The 19036-nt window shown below is 41.9% G+C and overlaps 1 protein-coding gene across 3 annotated transcripts in view; it reads left to right on the forward strand.

The window, feature by feature from the left end:
- PCSK5 (proprotein convertase subtilisin/kexin type 5) overlaps positions 1-19036 on the forward strand; it is a 767735-nt gene that overhangs the window by 411986 nt on the left and 336713 nt on the right. For all 3 annotated transcript variants that reach the window (XM_033926861.1, XM_033926868.1, XM_033926878.1), the window contains exon 10: positions 6127-6230. In XM_033926861.1, the coding sequence (XP_033782752.1) occupies positions 6127-6230 (104 nt within the window). The remainder of the gene's footprint in view (positions 1-6126; positions 6231-19036) is intronic.

A 19036-nucleotide genomic window follows, 5' to 3' on the forward strand; every position in this document is an offset into this window, starting at 1 on the left:
GCCCCGTCAACGCTGTTCCCTTCACCGCCCCGTCACCGTCACTGCCATCCCTTTCACCGCCCCGTCACCGTCCCCGCTGCATCCATATAAGCCTTAGTAATGTAATATTTAGCTTATTCCTTTCTTATAAATCAAAGTTCCTGCTGCTGAACTAGAGAAAGAGATGTTCAGCTGGCAGGGCTTTGTTTATAAATTTTTATCAACACAACTAATATACTACTTTATCCTAAAGCAAAAAATAAATAAATAAATAGAATTTTTTTTTCTACCTTTGTTGTCTGGTTTCTGCTTTCCACATCTTCTCATTCAATTCCTTCCATCCACTGTGTGTCTTCTCTCTGCGTCTTCCATTTGCTGTTACTGTGCCTCTCCCTTCACCCCTCCCCCCCAATTGGTCTAGCACCCATCTTCTTCCCTCCACTCCCCCATAGTCTGGCATCTGTCTTCTTCCCACTCTGTCTTCCACATTTCCCTTCAGGGTCTGTTCCTCCCCACCCTCCTTCAATGTCTGTCCTATTCCTTTCCACCACCACCTTTCCCTCCCTCCTTTACCATCTGTTCCTTTCTACCATCCTTCAGCTCCTCTCATGTGGCCTATCTATCTACCTTCCTCCCTCTTATTTTCATGGCACGTTACAATGTAATTTGTGCAAGCCACTGGAGCCTGCGAGCTCGGTCCCTGTCCCATCCCCACAAACCATCTCGCTTCTGTGCTCCTATTTTCCCCATTTCTAATATCTCCCCTATGTATCTGCCATTGCCCCCCCCCCCCCGTGTCCATATACCATCCCCATAGCATGTCCCCTTTATGTCTCTGTCCCTATGCCCCATGCACATAATTTCCCCTCTTTCTGTTACCTTCCTGTGTCCAGATTTCCCCTATCTTCCTCTTCCATACCAGTGTGTCTCTTCTTTTCAACCCCATCTAGCTTTTTTCCCTCTTTCTCTCCCCCCCCCCCTGCTTCTAGCATCTGGCTCACCTGCCTGTCCTTCCCTTTCTTTCCAACTGTAGGTTTTTCTTTCTGTCTTCATCCCCTTGGCCCAGAATCCTTTTCCCTTTCACTCCCTCCTTCCAGTTTGAGCCGGGAACACGAGCGATCGCACGGTCCCCGCAGCCACCACCCGCCTGCCCAATCGATCCTACTGTTTAGCCAGCTCTCTCCCTTCTCCTCACCTTAGTTGCAGGCTTTCTTTTTCGGCGACCTGCACACTTTCCCAAAGAGACGCGCACGCGCGGCTGCTCAGTGTTCAATCTTCTGCTCTGCTGCAACTTCCTGTTTCCGGTTGCATCAGAGCAGAAGATCGAAACTGAGCAGCTGCGGGTGTGCGGCTCTTTGATAGTGTGTGGGTCGCCGAAAAAGAAAACCTACAAACTAAGGTGAGGAGAAGGGAGAGAGCTAAACACTAGGATCGATTGGGCAGGCGGGTGTGGGCTGCGGGGACCGTGCGATCCTTCATGCCTCACTGCGGGGACAAGACCATTCACCGCTCCACAGGGCTGTGAATGGCCTTGTCCCCGTCCCCGCAGCGACTGCTAGTTTTCGTTCCCCATTTCGGCGGGTTATCCGCGGCTAAACGCGGTGGCCGCGGGTAAACCGCCACCGTGTCATTCTCTAATACAGATACCCTTTTACTAAGTTGCATTAAACACTACTGTGCAGATAACACTGCATAAAATGGGATACTACACGATGCTCTCAGGTATTCTGAGGTAACAGCTAAATCATCGCATGCAATCGGCACACAAAAAAAGTATTAATTTTTTTCTTGGAGGGGACTTGTCTGGGGCTGGAGAGTGGGAGTTCTGCATTACTCTATGCAGCTACATTACTGCATGCTAATTGATTAGTGCAAGAATAACATGTGAGCCCTTACCACCTTAGCGCATGGCCATTAATGCAGAAGATGAAAAAAGGCCATTTTTATGGCTGTGGTAAAAATAACCTTAGTGCACAGAAAAAGCCCCTTAGGGCTTGCAAAATGTGAGAGGTGGGTGGGCGCTTTATGCAATTAAACATTTTAATTGTGACGAATCATGATTAATCAATGTGCAGCCTTATTTTTAATCATATCCATATTAATCAAGACATAAGTTCTATATTTCATGTAAGAAGTATCTTGTTCCATGAAGAAACAATAATTTGCACTGACTCCCAACTTAAAAAAATAAACTCCATCCAAAAAGTTGTTTGAAGTTGGGCAACCCTAATCAAAAATATTAGAAAGTTGGACTGATGTTTCTGTATAACTCTTAATTTTAATCTTATTAAAATGACTGAAAGTCAGACATGTTTCTACTCTTCAAGTGATCTATACATTAATAACTTTTTGCTAGAATTATGTGAGCTAATGATGGACATTTTATAAAGGCAATATATGTGCCTAGATACGTTTTATAAAATTACGCCAAGAAAAGTAAGCACATTTGTTAATACTATCTCTGAGGTGGGTGTAATTGTGGATGTGGATGTTTCAATTGGAATACATGTATATACATTTAATTAATAAAATACATAGTCATGTGTCAAACCGGGTACCACCACCTATCTGCCCTAGGAATGTCTATGCATATACCCCTCATTCTATAACGTTAAAAGCCTAAGCATAACCACACTTTGTACACTAAAATTGTAGAATACTAGCAGTGCAAATTCTAATTGGGCACTAAGCAGGATTCTGTAATTTTAGGGCCTCTTGCCGTTCTTCTTCTAAAGGTACTGGGGGGGAGGGATCAGGGGATGTCAGGGTGGGGTATTAGGGTGTCAGGGGTTTGGGGTGGGGTGTTGGGGATCGAGAGGGCCTGGCGGCAGGAAGGAAGTGGAGGGTGGGGATGTCAGGGGTATTAGGCAGGAAGGAATGGGTATCCCTCTTGCCGATCATGGATGTGTGTGTGGGGGGGGGGAGGAGGTGGACATCCCTTCTGCCTATCGTGGGTGTATGTGTGTGTGTGTGTGTAGGAGGGGTGTCGGGTTGTGTCAGGCAGTAGGGTGTGGGCATCCCTTCTGCTGATCGTAGGGTTGGGTGTCAGGGGAGTCTTCTGTCGCAGCCAGCTCAGCTGATCGTAGCAGGGGGTATTTTCCCCCCGATCAGCTGAGCCGGCAGGACTTCCTGAAGCTGTGTTTTTGGGGAGTCCTCTTGGCTCAGCTGATCAGGGATTCCCGTGCTGCAATCAGCTCAGCTGGCCATGTCTACTTTTGAAATTGAAATGTAGGTCAGCATTTTGCAGGCCTACATTTCAGGCATCTGTCACAGCTGTAGCGAGATGCTTAGGGACGCTTAAACTCATCCAAGGCCACTTCCGGGCGAAACCACGCCCCGCCTTGGCGAGCTTAAGTGTCCCTATATGTCTCCGTAAGCCCAGGACAGTGTAGGCGTCTGTCCTTGGGAGAACGTTTTCAAAAAACATCCACCCCAGTTGGCTACCAGATGATGGTAGGATGCCTGTTTGTACAATCAGCCCATAGTTTGCAGCTCACTTACCCCTGAATTCCATATACAGTATAGTGTACAGATATGCACATGCGCATTTGAGTAATGAGCCATTTATTACCAATAATTGGGCTGTGTGCTATTTTAAAAGGCCCTAAAATTACAGAATCCTGCTTAGTGCCCAATAGAACTTGTACTGCTATAACTCAAAACGGGGTTTTCCAAAATGTTGTGCACCTAGCTATAGAATACAGCCTCAGCAACCCTAACTTGGGCGCCAGCATTTACAAGTTTCAGCAGGTGCAAGTTTGACGCCTGAAGCTACGCATGGGAATCAGCACTGCACGCTATTCTATAAAGGGTGTATGCTTATTTTTTGGCACCATTTTTGAACACCATTAGAGTATAAATGCAACGGGGTGTGCACCCAGGTTGTGCATGGGTGGCTCTCACATGTAGGTGTGTAACTTATAGAGAATACTATAAGATACATGTTAAGGACCCACATTTAGGTGCTTAAAATTATACCTGCTATTGACATTACATAATTGGGCACAGCTAAATTTTGGTGACTAAACACTGACTTTCACTAGTATTTTATCATGGAACCTGGTCATCCAGATGCTGGTATAGAATTGGCACTGAACTTTGGTGACATTTATTGCATAGAAGTAGGCACTGTGGAGGAGTGTGGTGCAGTGGTTAGAGCTACAGCCTCAGCACGCTGAGGTTGTGGGTTCAAACTCTGTACTGCTCCCTGTGGCCCTGGGTAAGTCACTTAATCCTCCACTGCCACAGGTACATTAGATAGATTGTGAGCCCACCAGGACATATAGGGAAAATGCTTGAAGTACCTATATGTAAACTGCTTTGAGTGTAGTTGTATAACTACAAAAAGGCAATGTACAAGTCCAAACCCCTTTCCCATTCCCACTAAGGCCCTGATTCTATAAGTCCGCCTATTGAGAAATAGGCTTAATCAGTGCCTATATTGGCACTCAACACCTCACAATCCACTTTTGTTGGACTGAATTGAAAGTTAGGTGCCTACCTCGAAAAAATCTATTCTATAAAAAGTAGGTGCCTAGCCCAAAGCGCCTACACTAAAAGTAGGTGTGGTTAGGGTGGATCATAGGCGTGTTTTCGAGTTAGGCACCTCTTTGTTAGCGTTACTAGACAGCCGGATTTCCATGGACATGTCCTCCTTTTGAGGACATGTCCGGGGATCTAGATGGCTTTTCAAAACCCGGCACTTTGTCCTCGTTTTGAAAAGCTTGGAACAAATCACTGTCATGTAGGAGGGCATCCGTACATGCGCGGATGCCCTCCTGCCCGACCAGAGCAGGCATCAGGGGTGGGTGGGGTGGGGCTAGGGTGGGATTGGGGGTGGGACTGGAGCATAACAGGGCAGGGACGGGTGGAACTGGATGGGCCTGGGGGGCGGGTCTAGGGGGTCTGGATTTTCCAAACGGAAAATCTGGTAACCCTACTGTTTGTGAATCAGGTGCCGTTAGGCTATGATATCAGTACCTAACTTTAGGCATAGAAAATCCTGGCATGAATTGGAGATGTCTAAATGTTAGAATGCACGCTAAGTGTGATTCTATAATGGTTGCCTTAGTTTTATAGAATCAGTGCCTATGTCAGCACCTAATTGTAGGTGGAATTTATAGAATCAGGGCCCATGGGAGCAATTCTATAACTTGGTGTCAAGATGTAGTTGTCACAGTTCTATAATGGCACTTAGGCCTGTCTAAGCTGTTATAGATCTCTACTGCAGGGTTGTATTCAGCGGAGAGCTCATGAGCCAAAACAGAAGCCTCTTTGCTGGATGCTGGATGTTGTTAAATAACAACAGGAACCTGAGCTCCCTCCAACTCTTCCGTAAACATCTGAAAACCTGGTTATTCTCAAAAATGTAACTCTTCCTCCCTCTCTGATTATTCTAGTCCTCTAAATTTCCTCTTCATCCTTCCCTTCTCTGGAGTTCCTTTCTACCCTAACTCTTGTTGACTGTGTTGAGCTTTGCAAATGTAGAGATGATGCAATATACAAACCTAAGGTTTAGTTTAGTTTAGTTTAGTTTAACATTAAATTTACGGCATACATGGCATTTTAAAGACAATTATGTGTCTACAGAAGTAATTCAGACTATTTATATGTTCAAATAAATATTACTTAATTTCTTTGTACTTCATTTGATGTAGATAAGACTCAGTTTAAGCAGTGTCTGAAGACAGCTTTAGATTAAGTATGAAAAACTGCATAATTTGGTCACTAGTCCTTGTAGTTTGTAAAGTTTGAAAAAATTGGCACGCCCTACTCTGGTACTGATGTGTTAAATTTATAGTATGTTGGAGTTATTTGAATTAGTTAAGTAAGTAATAAAACATAATGAATTAAGTACTTGAGTATTGTTTAGCTTTTCATATGATTTGTTGTTTAACTTATTAAATTATCTAAATAGCTTCGTTAAGTCCCGGTGAGGTTTAGAGTTGATTGACGATGAATTAGCATGAGATAAATCTGCGCGGATTGGACACTTGGCAAATATGGCGTTCCCAGGACTGGTTGTGGAAGCTGTTGGAATAGAAACTGAATGGCTGGGGAGGGGGGGGGAAGGTCGTTTTGTTTCCTACAAGCAGGGACAGGGTTTAGAGTGACACTGTAGGATGATTTGTCTTTTTTCTTCCACAGTCCATTCTTGACCTGGCGAGACGTACAGCACATCATTGTCAGGACCTCTCGTGCAAGACATCTGAGTGCCAGTGACTGGAAAACTAATGCTGCAGGATATAAGGGTAGGAATGTCATTAATACTCATCTGTCAACAGCAAGTGAAATATTCAGAAGTGTGAAAAAGCATCAAGAAAGAGAAAATAGATGATAAAGGTACATCAGATTTTTCCAGTATGCTGTAGAGGACCCTGTTTCTCTCATTAATTAACGAGTTTCCACTGAAAGCCAGTTAAGCACTATGAAGAAAATTTTTTTTTTGTAATGACAGAATATATCAAGAGCAAGCTCAGCAGACATACTCTGCCCTGACAACTGAAAAGGTTCCCCAGTTTAATCTTTAAATGTAGTGATGTGGCAAACATAGTTGTCAATGGTTACATCTATTGGTTGTATATTGAACCCATGATTGCTCAGTTGTGAAAGCAATCAGTTGCAGGGCCTATGCCTGAAGGTTTCGGTGTATGGTTTGGGAATATAAAAATTAAGGGAAAAATTCCCCCGATAGTTTTGATTGAGGGATCATTGTACTAGATCCCATGGAGGCCCATGGAACATAAGGACTGTCATACTGATTAGAAAAGGTAATTATGCATACATATAATTGTGTGCAAAATTTAAGGCAACTCTGGCCAAACTGTATATTTCAGTGGTCTTCATTGCAAGGCCCACAAGCTAATGGCGGCCTGCGGAGACTTTTTGAATGGCTTGTGCAGCAATACAGGGTTCCATTTCTCTCTCCCTCCACCCCCTGCGGGATCCATCGCTGCAGCCACCCTTTCACTGTTCGAGCCGCCGGCAGCATTGTGTGAAGTAAACACACTACCTTGGCGGCATGGAAGCTTTCCCTCTGCTACTGCTTCCTATCCCCACTTAGGCAGGAAACAGTAGCAGAGGGAAAGCTTCCGGGCCACCAAAGTTAACGTGTTTACTTCACTCACGCTGCCGGCAGCCCTAAGAGTGCAAGAGTAGTTGCTATATCGGATTCTGTGGAGGGGAGGAATGCAAAGGTATTGCTGGAGAATCATCGAGAAATGGGGGGTGTCATTAGAGAAATGCTGGACCATGGGGATGAAGAGGAAAAAAAGAAAGAGATGCCAGACCCCCTCCCTATCACGGGTCCAACAGCCCCCTCCCCCACTCCTGAACGCGGGTCAAAACCCACAATCACAAGGAAAGCTGCTGGCTGGGATGGATGGGAAGGGAGGCGACATGTGGCAGATTCTTCACTATGGGGACAAGGCCATTTACCGCTCCACGGAGCAGTGAAAAACCTTGTTCCCATACCTACGGTGAATGGCCAATTTTTTTCCCCCTGTTCCTGCAGGATAACTGCGGGAAACAGTCCCCATGTCATTCTCTAGCCCAGAGTCACAAGAAGCTGCAATGGGAAAAAATTAAATAACATACCTTTAATTGAGCAATTAATTGTGGATGCAAATTTTAATCAATATGCAGCCCTAAAATAAGTCAAAGAATAAAAAGTAAAGAAAAGGTAAGAAATATAAAATACATAGAATAGACATAGAAACATGATGGCAGATAAAGGCCAAATGGCCCATCTAGTCTGCCTATCTGCAGTAACCATTATCTCTTCCTCTCTCTAAGAAATCCCATGTGCCTATCTCACGCTTTCTTGAATTCAGACACAATCTCTGTCTCCGCCACCTCTTCCAGAAGACTGTTCCACGCATCTACCACCTTGTCTGTAAAAAATGTATTTCCTTAGATTACTCCTGAGCTTATCCTATGCCTCCTCTTAACTTCATCCTATGCCCTCTCATTCCAGAGCTTCCTTTCAAATGAAAGAGACTCGACTCATGCACATTTACACCGCATAGATATTTAAACGTCTCTTTCATATCACCCCTCTCCCGCCTTTCCTCCAAAGTATACATATTGAGATCTTTAAGTCTGTCCCCATACACCTTATGGCAAAGTCCATGCATCTTCCTCTGAAACAACTCAATCCTTTTTATAACTTTTTGAAGGTGTGGTCTCCAGAATTGTACACAATATTCTAAATGAGGTCTCATCAGAATCCTATACAACCTAATGTTTTCAAAGCCTACTTCAGAAAAGCAGCCCTACATTATACCAATGAAGAAAATTGAATTATTCAGCCACAATCCCACAAGATACATATAAAGAACAAAGGGTGAAGCATTTGAGGAAAAGAATACTTTGTTAATAATTATGCATGGGATTTGATCTGTGATGCTTTGGATTTCAGTGACAAGTCAAAGACAGAAAATGTGGGAATGGAGGGAAGAAAGGCTTCAATTAAAATATTTTATTTATTTATTCAATTTTATATAGTTCTTCCAAGGGAACTTATGGCCTCTTTTACAAAGTTGCGCACCAACAGCCCCGAAACCCTTTAAATCTCTATGGGCTTCGGGGCCGTTAGCACAGCGCAGCCGCTATCGCGGCTTTGTAAAAGAGGCCGTTAGAATGGTTTACATGAATGTATCCAGATACTCAAGCATTTTTCCCTGTTTGTCCCGGTGGGCTCACAATCTCATCTAATGTTCCTGGGGCAATGGTGGGATTAAGTGATTTGCCCAGGGTCAGAAGAAGCAGCATGGGTTTGAACCCACAACCTCAGGGTGCTGAGACTGTAGCTTTAATCACTGTGCCACACTCTCCCCATATTCTAGAAGCTTCAGAGTTGTGTGACATCCAAAGACATAGAATTGCCATTCAACAAATTACGTATAATTGGAAAGATTGGAGTAGATTAAATTATCATTTCTGGTGGAATTCTTTATGTCATGTTTATAAAATGGAGAGATTTATTGCAATACAGCGGGATGTTTCAGGAAATTTCAAGATGTGTGGGAGCCATTAACAAAATATTGTACTGTTTAGATGAAATTGTTTCCCTTAAATTTACAAGTTCAATAGTGAGGGGGAGAGGGGGGTTATTTTACTATTACATATTCTATAAGATATTTGGTTATATGGTAGGAAAGGGTGGGAAGGGGTAATAAGAGTTTATGTTTTGTACCAATGATGATTATTAAGTGATGTATTTATTGTTAATTTGTTTGAACATATGTCACACTTATTGTAAATTTGAAAATGAATAAAGAATTAAAAAAAAAAAAAAAAGACATAGAATATGTTGTGGGAATGGAGGAAAGAAAAACTTCAATTAACTATCAGCATATTCTGGAAGCTAATGTCCCACAGAGTGAGGAAATTAAAGCTAAAAACTAAGGGCTCCTTATACAAAGGTGCACTAGGCTAAAATGCCACGGGCGCTAGCCGCTACTCCCTCCTCTCGATCAGGCGGTAGTTTTCCGGGTAGCGCACACTAATCCGGTGCGTGCGCTAAAAATGCTAACACACCTTTGTAAAAGGAGCCCTAAGTGGGTTATTTCAGCAAGATTTCAATCTAAAATATACTTCAGAATCAACCATGAAGTACTTAAAGAGAAGAAAGGTTAAGGTTTTGGAATGACCTTCGCAATCTTTGGTGTTGAACATGATTGAAAATATGTGGTGAGATGTTAAAATGTGCCGTGCAGGCAAAAAAAAATAAAAACACCCAACAACAACCCAAAGAATATTTCTGAGATAGAAAAGTTATGCAAGGAAGTGTGTGTGGTGGGGGGAGAGGGGGTGGGGATTCAAAAAGCACACATTGCTGGCTATAGGAATTGTTTGGAAGTCATTATTTCTCCCAAAGGAGGTGTTACAGATCACTGAATGGAAGGTTGTCCAAACATTTGCACCTGCCATGTTAATGGTTTCCTTATTTTAAATCTGTTAAAAAAAAAAAAAAAAAATCTGCACTTAAATATAGCAATGGCGTATTAAAAATTGCAGAAAGATATTGGATTTAATAATGAAGAAAACCCATAAATATTTTTTAGGGCAATTCTATAATTTGTGCCTTGAGTTAGGTGCTTCAGCAGGATGTGCTAAGTTCCAATTCTGCAGGGTGGCAAAATTCTGTTATAGAATAATAGCAAAGGCTTCAAACAACCGAAATATTCACCAAAAATCAAAACTGTACCAAAAAAAACACAAATTGGTGAAAACTTTTAAACTCCCCTTTGGAATTACCCCAACGCCTGAAGAATAATGATTATAACGGTATCTAAATAAACTCCACCCCGTACATCATAATGTCATTACAAAATTATTTAGATTTCGGTCTGGTGCTAGTCATCAATGAACTTCCGCCCGGGGCTAAACTCAAACCGCAGGGTGGTCTGAGCCCAGATTGAAAGTCCTTTTAATAATAATTTCAGTTACCCTACCGTTATAATCATTATTCTTCAGGCGTTGGAGTAATTCCAAAGGGGAGTTTAAAAGTTTTCACGAATTTGTTTTCTGGTATAGAATATTAGCACCAATTGCCATCAACACATCTACATTTAAATGTGCCCACTTAAGCCAGGCCTTTGGCTGGCATAGGTTGATATACTTAAATGCACCATGCAGTGTATGTAACTTACGACCCTGATTCTATAAGAATCGGAAAATAATAGTAAATATTGAAGAAATAAGACCAGTACTGGGCAGACTTGCACGGTCTGTGTCTGTATATGGCTGTTTGGGGGAGGATGGGCTGGGGAAGGCTTCAGTGGCTGGGAGGGTGTAGATGGACTGGAGTGAGCTTTGACGGAGACCTCAATAGTTGGAACCTAAGAACAGTATCGGCCAGAGTTTTGAATTCTTGCCCAGAAATAGCTAAGGAGAAGAAGAAAAAAAAAACCAACCAACAAATTTTTAGATTGAATCAGGTTAGGCAGACTAGATGGACCACTTGGGGTCTTTATCTGCCATCATCTATGTTATAAAACATGAGTATAGTAAGGTGCCTAGTTTGGTGCGCCTAGCGGATCTTGGTGCCTAACAATTTTTTAATTGGTTCAGTCGGTGCTGTTAATTGAACACCGCCATTACCCCCCCCCCTTTTTTTTTTACAAAACCATAGTGTGGATGGTGGGCAGAGGAGTAGGGTTAAGGATTGAAGGCTATATCAAAAAGGTGGGTTTTCAGACTGCTTTTAAACAAGGGAAGGGGCTTGGTGGACAAACTCAGGTAATTTATTCCAGGCATAGGGGGCAGCTAGATGAAAGGAACAAAGTCTGGAATCGGCAGTGGAGGAGAAGGGCAAAGCTAAGAGCGAGTTATCTGAGGAACGGAGTTCTCTGGGAGGTGTATAAGGAGAGAGAAGAGAGGAAAGATATTGAGGAGCAGAAGAATGAACACACTTGTAGGTCAGCAAGAGGAGCTTGAACTGTATGCGAAGGCGTAAAGGGAGCCAGTGAAGTGATTTAAGGAGAGGGGTAACATGAGTGTAGCAAGGTTGGTAGAAGATGAGTCATGCGGCAGAGATTTGCACGAATTGCACCATTTATAGAATTGCCTTACATGCATAAGGTGGTACCATGCCTAACCAATCCCTCACACATGTGTATGCCCTCTTGCACTTATGTACCATAGTACATACCATAGTACTTACCTTATAGAAAAGCAAAAACAAACTAGGAAAAAGAGTAGGGATGGGCCAATGGGTTACAAAAACCAAGTTCCACCAGGAAATAATAATAAAAGGTGTGCAAGTGTAGTCAAACTCAAATGTAGCCAGACTCGCAACACAAATCAGCACCTTCCTCAGGAGTTTGACTACACTTGTACACCTTTTATTATTATTTCCTGGTAGAACTTGTTAGTAACATAGTAACATAGTAGATGATGGCAGATAAAGACCCAAATGGTCCATCCAGTCTGCCCAACCTGATTCAATTTAAATTTTTTTTTTTTTTCCTTCTTAGCTATTTCTGGGCGAGAATCCAAAGCTTTACCCGGTACTGTGCTTGGGTTCCAACTGCCGAAATCTCTGTTAAGACTTACTCCAGCCCATCTACACCCTCCCAGCCATTGAAGCCCTCCCCTGCCCATCCTCCTCCAAACGGCCATGCACAGACACAGACCGTACAAGTCTGCCCAGTAACTGGCCTAGTTCAATCTTTAATATTATTTTCTGATTCTAAATCTTCTGTGTTCATCCCACGCTTCTTTGAACTCAGTCACAGTTTTACTCTCTACCACCTCTCTCGGGAGCGCATTCCAGGCATCCACCACTCTCTCCGTAGAGTAGAATTTCCTAACATTGCCCCTGAATCTACCACCCCTCAACCTCAAATTATGTCCTCTGGTTTTACCATTTTTCTTTCTCTGGAAAAGATTTTGTTCTACGTTAATACCCTTTAAGTATTTGAATGTCTGAATCATATCTCCCCTGTCTCTCCTTTCCTCTAGGGTATACATATTCAGGGCTTCCAGTCTCTCCTCATACGTCTTCTGGCGCAAGCCTCCTATCATTTTCGTCGCCCTCCTCTGGACCGCCTCAAGTCTTCTTACGTCTTTCGCCAGATACGGTCTCCAAAACTGAACACAATACTCCAAGTGGGGCCTCACCAATGACCTGTACAGGGGCATCAACACCTTCTTCCTTCTACTGACTACGCCTCTCTTTATACAGCCCAGAATCCTTCTGGCAGCAGCCACTGCCTTGTCACACTGTTTTTTCGCCTTTAGATCTTCGGACACTATCACCCCAAGGTCCCTCTCCCCGTCCGTGCATATCAGCTTCTCTCCTCCCAGCATATACAGTTCCTTCCTATTATTAATCCCCAAATGCATTACTCTGCATTTCTTTGCATTGAATTTTAGTTGCCAGGCATTAGACCATTCCTCTAACTTTTGCAGATCCTTTTTCATATTTTCCACTCCCTCTTCGGTGTCTACTCTGTTACAAATCTTGGTATCATCTGCAAAAAGGCACACTTTTCCTTCTAACCCTTCAGCAATGTCACTTACATACATATTGAACAGGATTGGCCCCAGCACCGAACCCTGAGGGACTCCACTAGTCCTTCCTTCTTTCCTTCCTTCGAGCGACTTCCATTAACCATCACCCTCTGGCGTCTGTCCGACAGCCAGTTTCTGACCCAGTTCACCACTTTGGGTCCTAACTTCAGCCCTTCAAGTTTGTTCAACAGCCTCCTATGAGGAACTGTATCAAAGGCTTTGCTGAAATCCAAGTAAATTACATCTAGCATATGTCCTCGATCCAGCTCTCTGGTCACCCAATCAAAAAATTCAATCAGGTTCGTTTGGCACGATTTACCTTTTGTAAAGCCATGTTGCCTCGGATCCTGTAACCCATTAGATTCAAGTAAATACACTATCCTTTCTTTCAGCAACACTTCCATTATTTTTCCAACAACTGAAGTGAGGCTCACCGGCCTGTAGTTTCCTGCTTCATCCCTGTGACCACTTTTATGAATAGGGACCACATCCGCTCTCCTCCAATCCCCAGGAATCACTCCCGTCTCCAGAGATTTGTTGAACAAGTCTTTAATAGGACTCGCCAGAACCTCTCTGAGCTCCCTTAGTATCCTGTTGCAATAAACTTTTTAAAAAAATATTTCATTGTATCTTCTCTTGTTTTTGGAATCCATTGCTCCATCCTTATCGTTCCCCCATTGTGGTTTTACTTTAACATGTTCATAAGGGTTGTTTTGCCTCTTTTTTTTGTTTTCTGTGATTTACCATATAGATTAGCAGGTAGTAGATTTGGGTGCTAATTGATACATTGTTTTTATAAAGCCAATAGAGGAGGTAAATGATCCTATTTAAGTGATTAGGCACCTAGCTGGATTTTTTTCCAGCATGGTTTGATTCCTCATATTCTAAGTATAAATATATTGTTGTGAAAAACTAATTTTGTTATGTGGGCTCAAGAATTATGACTAACAAGATCTGAAGAGCATTTCATGATCAACTTAACAAGAATAGTATGTTAAATGAATTTTCTACTTAATGTTTATGTTTGAATATGGGATTGTTCCAGTCTCAGAAATTGTATGTCTATAGAATAAAGAGGTTGTATCAACTTCTGTTCACATGGAGATTCGTGGAGAGATACAGTTTGACTGGGGGTACCTACATTTTTCCATTGTAAGAATATATCTAGAAATGCTCATCTTTCCACATGCAGGAATGAACACCAGAGCCTTAATCTGTGGATAAGACCATGGTGCAGGGAAGAATGATTTAGGGCTCCTTTTACAAAGCCTTTTAGCACTGGATTAATGCGTGCTAGTCAAAAATCTACTGCCTGCTCAAAAGAAGGCGGTAAAGGCTAGCGCACGCGGCAATTTAGAGAGTGCTATTCTGCGCGGTAAGGCCCTAGCGTGGCTTTGTAAAAGGAGCCCTTAGATTTGTTAGGTAGCCAACATTCTGGGGGGGGGGGGGGTCTGATGGATCTGCTGGTGCTAACATTTAAAAGGAGATAGATCTTGAGCACCGAAAATGATGAAGATTTTGAGTTTGAAGGCGATAGAATAGAAGTTACTAGGGATTACAGTCTCCAGGGCTCTTTTGTAAACAAAGAAGCAACTAGCAGGGAAGAAATACTCTGCAGAATAGCACTTGGTCGCTCTGCAATGAAGGCTCTCAACAAATTATTCAAAGACAGGGAATTAACACTCCAAACAAAGATCAAACTTGTCCATGCACTCATTTTCGCAGTGATCAATTATGGAGCAAAAGCTGGACACTACGGAAACAAGACAGAAAGAAGATTGACTCTTTTGAGTTTTGGTGATGTAGAAGGATTTTATGTGTGCTGTGGATCATCAGAAGAACTAACAGATTGATTCTGGAAGAGATCAGACTGGCTACGTCACTTGAAGCCCAAATGATGAAGTTGCATCTGTCTTATTTTGGTCACACCGTCAGAAAAGGAAGATCATTGGAGAAGGACATCATGTTTGGGAAGATCAAAGAAACTAGTCGAAGAGGATGACCTGCAATTAAATGACTGGACACATTGAAGATAACCATGGGGATGATTCAGGAGGACTTTACCAGATTAACACAAAACCAATTTCTTTTTAGATCTGTAATTCATCAAGCTGCTAGAACTCGAACACAAGTTGATGGTACCTAACAACAGATCAGCTTTTAAACATCTTTGAAAAGCCAACAGTTTTGAAGGCACACACACTACATTCGTAGATAGAGGTTTGGGGTTTGAGAAATAGGGAAAACTGGTTTATGAAGGATCAGTAATGTTTTCCTAAATGGATGGAAAACAAAATCTCTGCTAAACTTTAGACATTACTCAGTTATTAGTAACTCTTTTTTTTTTTTCTTCTTTTTTTTTAACCAAGCATATATGTTGCAGGAGCGATGCCTCTTAAGAACATAAGAATAGCCTTACTGGGTCAGACCAATGGTCCATCAAGACAAGTAGCTCGTTCTCACGGTGGCCAATCCAGGTCACTAGTACCTGGCCAAAACCCAAGGAGTAGCAACATTCCATGCTACCGATCCAGGGCAAGCAGTGGCTTCCCCCGTGTCTTTCTCAATAACAGACTATGTACTTTTCCTCCAGGAAATTGTCCAAATCTTTCTTAAAACTTGCTACACTATCCACTTTTACCACAAACTCTGGCAATGCGTTCTAGAGCTTAACTATTCTCTGAGTGAAAAAATGTTTCCTCCTTGTGGTTTTAAAAGTATTTCCCTGTAACTTGATCGAGTATCCCCCCTCTGTCAGTGTCAGTCGTTGCGGGAACCTAGTCCAGTAGCTCTTCAAAGTAGTTACAACAGAAATAGCAATTCAGGTGTAGATGTTTCTGAAAAACTTGCAAACTCCAGTCTTGCCATCAGAGGAATGTATCTCCTCCCCCCTCCCCGAACGAGCTTTGGAGATTTAGAAACCAGGTAGGATCATACACAAGCAATCATGGCTTTGTAATCAGTGAAGGGGCATTGCTTGCAGAGACTTGAAAAAAAAAAAATGAAACCTTTTTCTTTTTGTAAAAGGGGGTGGTCTAGTACTTTGGTCAAGTTTGTAATTTTTCTTTTTACTAAATACTTATTTAGTCTTGGGAAATGATGGAGTTGTCTCGCTACCTGCAGCTGCTGGCCAAACCTACTTGAATAGAGGCTTTGAAGTGCAGGTAGTACAGACAGCCACATTATCAGCTGTCTGAATATTTTCTCTATGGTAGGGTTTAGCAGCACCATTGGCTGCTGGCATGTTTGATGTTCTGGCTGGAATTGTTTTTCTCAGGAAAAGTACTTTGGTCTTCTTTTTTTTTTCTCATCCCCTGTTTTCTCTTTGCAAGTGGTTTAAAATTCTGTAGATGCACAAACTAATTTCAAATTGTTTCCATCAGGAGTTATCCATAGTCGCAGGTAGAGTGTTTCTTGAAGGAAAATGATCACACGTTTTGAGATATACTCCTCAAAAGATGACATATTCGGTTTCAGGATTCCCACTTTAATATGTGACACTGTTGAGGAAAGAGAAAAGGGACGAGACTTGATATACCACCTTTCTGTGGTTACAATCAAAGCAGTTAATCTCCATGGCTCAATTGTATATATGTAAAGTGACTTGCCCAGAGTCACAAGGAGTTTGCTAGGTTCTTAGGCCGCTCCACTAACCACTAGGTTACTCCTCCACTTTAAAAATTACAGCATAAAGATAGAGAAATAGGAGACTACATAAGGGATGACCCAGATTTTTTTTGGGGGGGGCATTATGGTCATTGGATTAATTTTTGTGATCCAGCCCTAGGATGCTTGCTTGCAAGGCCTTGACAGCAACTATAGTGACTTGACTGATCACTTCATGTCCTTCGCTGCTGGTCTTCCCTTTCCTTCCCTGCCCTACCTAAAATTACTTTTCTTATCATATTCAGTCTTGTGTATGTGCATTTTTCTTAACTGCATATGCAATCGAAAGCATGTTAGCAGAAGACATGATCAAAATTCTAGTAGAATCAGCGAGTTCTAGTATAGGATTTAAAAGTGGCTTGAGGGAAGAGAATGGAAGCAAGTTGAAGATAGGGTTTAGAGAGGAAGGCGTGATGGTAGGAATTTACTAAGGAAATAAGTCTACATGGGAGTGGGGAGTGCAGTATATGTAAATAGATGGGAGTACATGTCTCCTTCTGTATTCGCGGTTTCAGCATTCACGGTTTCAATTATTCACGGTTTTTAACTTGCTGGCTCCTCCCCCCAAATTACATCAGCTTGCATAGAGAAATCGCTGATTCCAAGCATTTACAGAAAAAAATCGCTGATTCCCAGCACTTTCTTCACCGTGTTTTGCCTTTCCTTCAGGAACAGGCCAGGTCTCCCACCATGTTATTTGTGGTTTCACCATATTCACGATGGTTTTTAATAGAAAACAGCAAATAACATATTAAAAAGTTATTCACGTTTTTTCTGTATCTGCGGTTCTGTTAATCCCCTATCACAGCGAATACGGAGGGGGAATATAGTAGATAAATAATTTTGGAAAAAGATTAAAGTGAGGGTTCTGGTGGGTGGAGCAAGAAGAATGCAACAATACATTCACTGGAATGACACCCAAGAATAAAGCACTCAAAAGTTTTGGAAAAAGTACAATGTCATTCCAGTCTGTTCTATTTGGTGCATTTCCTGAAATAAAGTATACACAGGGTAAAAAATTGAGAATGCCATGATAATAGGCAAGGTCAAAAAGAAAGTCCTTATCCCTGTCTTTAAGACCTAAATAAATATTTCTGTTAAACTATTGTGAAATTCTCTTCTGGGGCTCTGGTAGGATCCTCCTCATCTTCTCTCTTCAAGACAATCCAGCAAAACATACTCAGAAGATTAATATTACCATTATGAAAGAATGTTAGCGGAGCAATCTGGGAAAATTAGAAATTTTAAAGAAATTTGGAGTCCATTGGAGTCATTTGTTAAACACCTTAATGATTAGTATTCACCTACCAGATTTGATCTTAGTTCCACATGTATCCAGGAAGCGGGGAGGGAGGGGTAAATTGTTTTAGTAATTTGCAAGTATGTAAGTGCTGTTTATTGAATTTTTGAATGTACTGTATATGTGTTGCACTTTTTATATGCAGAATAAAATCAATAAAGATTTTTTTTTTTTAACCATACTCAGAAGAAGCAGTCCTTCAAAAATCCAAATTCATTAAACAGCTTTGCTGCTGGCAGACCACATAATCACACCATCCTGTGTGCATAATCTGCCCGATATTCAGATCCCTGGAGATAGCTGGCTCTCTCCCATGGTCTGTGGTGAAACTGGAGATTCTGTGCCTTATCCAGCGACCAGCATTGAATTTCCAGCTTACATTTGACCAGCCAGGACACAGCTGGTTAAGCCAATATTCATTGGCTGGCCAGCCAAATCCTAGCAACCTAAGATAGACCTGTTTTTTTTATTTTATTTATTAGGATTTATTTATTTACCTCCTTTTTGAAGGAATTTACTCAAGGCAGTGCACAGCAGGAATAAGTCAAACATAAGCAATAGACAATTGCAGGAGTAATAATATTCAGATTACATTAAGGATGGCATAGGTATGCTACATTACAATGATACAATACATGGTAAAACATTTTAATACATAGGGTGTAAGCAAAGATGGAGCATATAAATAGCTAAGATAGAGTAGCAAGAGCAAGAAAATAAGGGACTAATTTAAAGAAATTGCATAGTCTTGAAAATTCTCAGCTAGGGTAGGAAATTATCAGTTTCTCCAGTATTCAGAATACTGGAGAAACTGATATACTGCTCAGCACAGAGGACATAATGGTTGCTTTGTTCATTTCGTTTGACTATTTAACTCAAGTTTTATAATCATAAGAGAGAAAAGTTGTGATAAGCTATTCTACATTGAGACTCAGACTGCTGAAGCAGGCCTTACGGCCAAAACACATACTTGTCGAGTCTTGACTACAATAAAGATATTGAGCACCACAGGTCGCCTTCTCTGTTTTCTTCATGGCCTGATTATGGCAAATCAGCAAATATTGCTGAGAC

The sequence above is a fragment of the Geotrypetes seraphini genome, chromosome 1, assembly GCF_902459505.1.
Source record: "Geotrypetes seraphini chromosome 1, aGeoSer1.1, whole genome shotgun sequence".
Taxonomy (NCBI): Eukaryota; Metazoa; Chordata; class Amphibia; order Gymnophiona; family Dermophiidae; genus Geotrypetes; species Geotrypetes seraphini.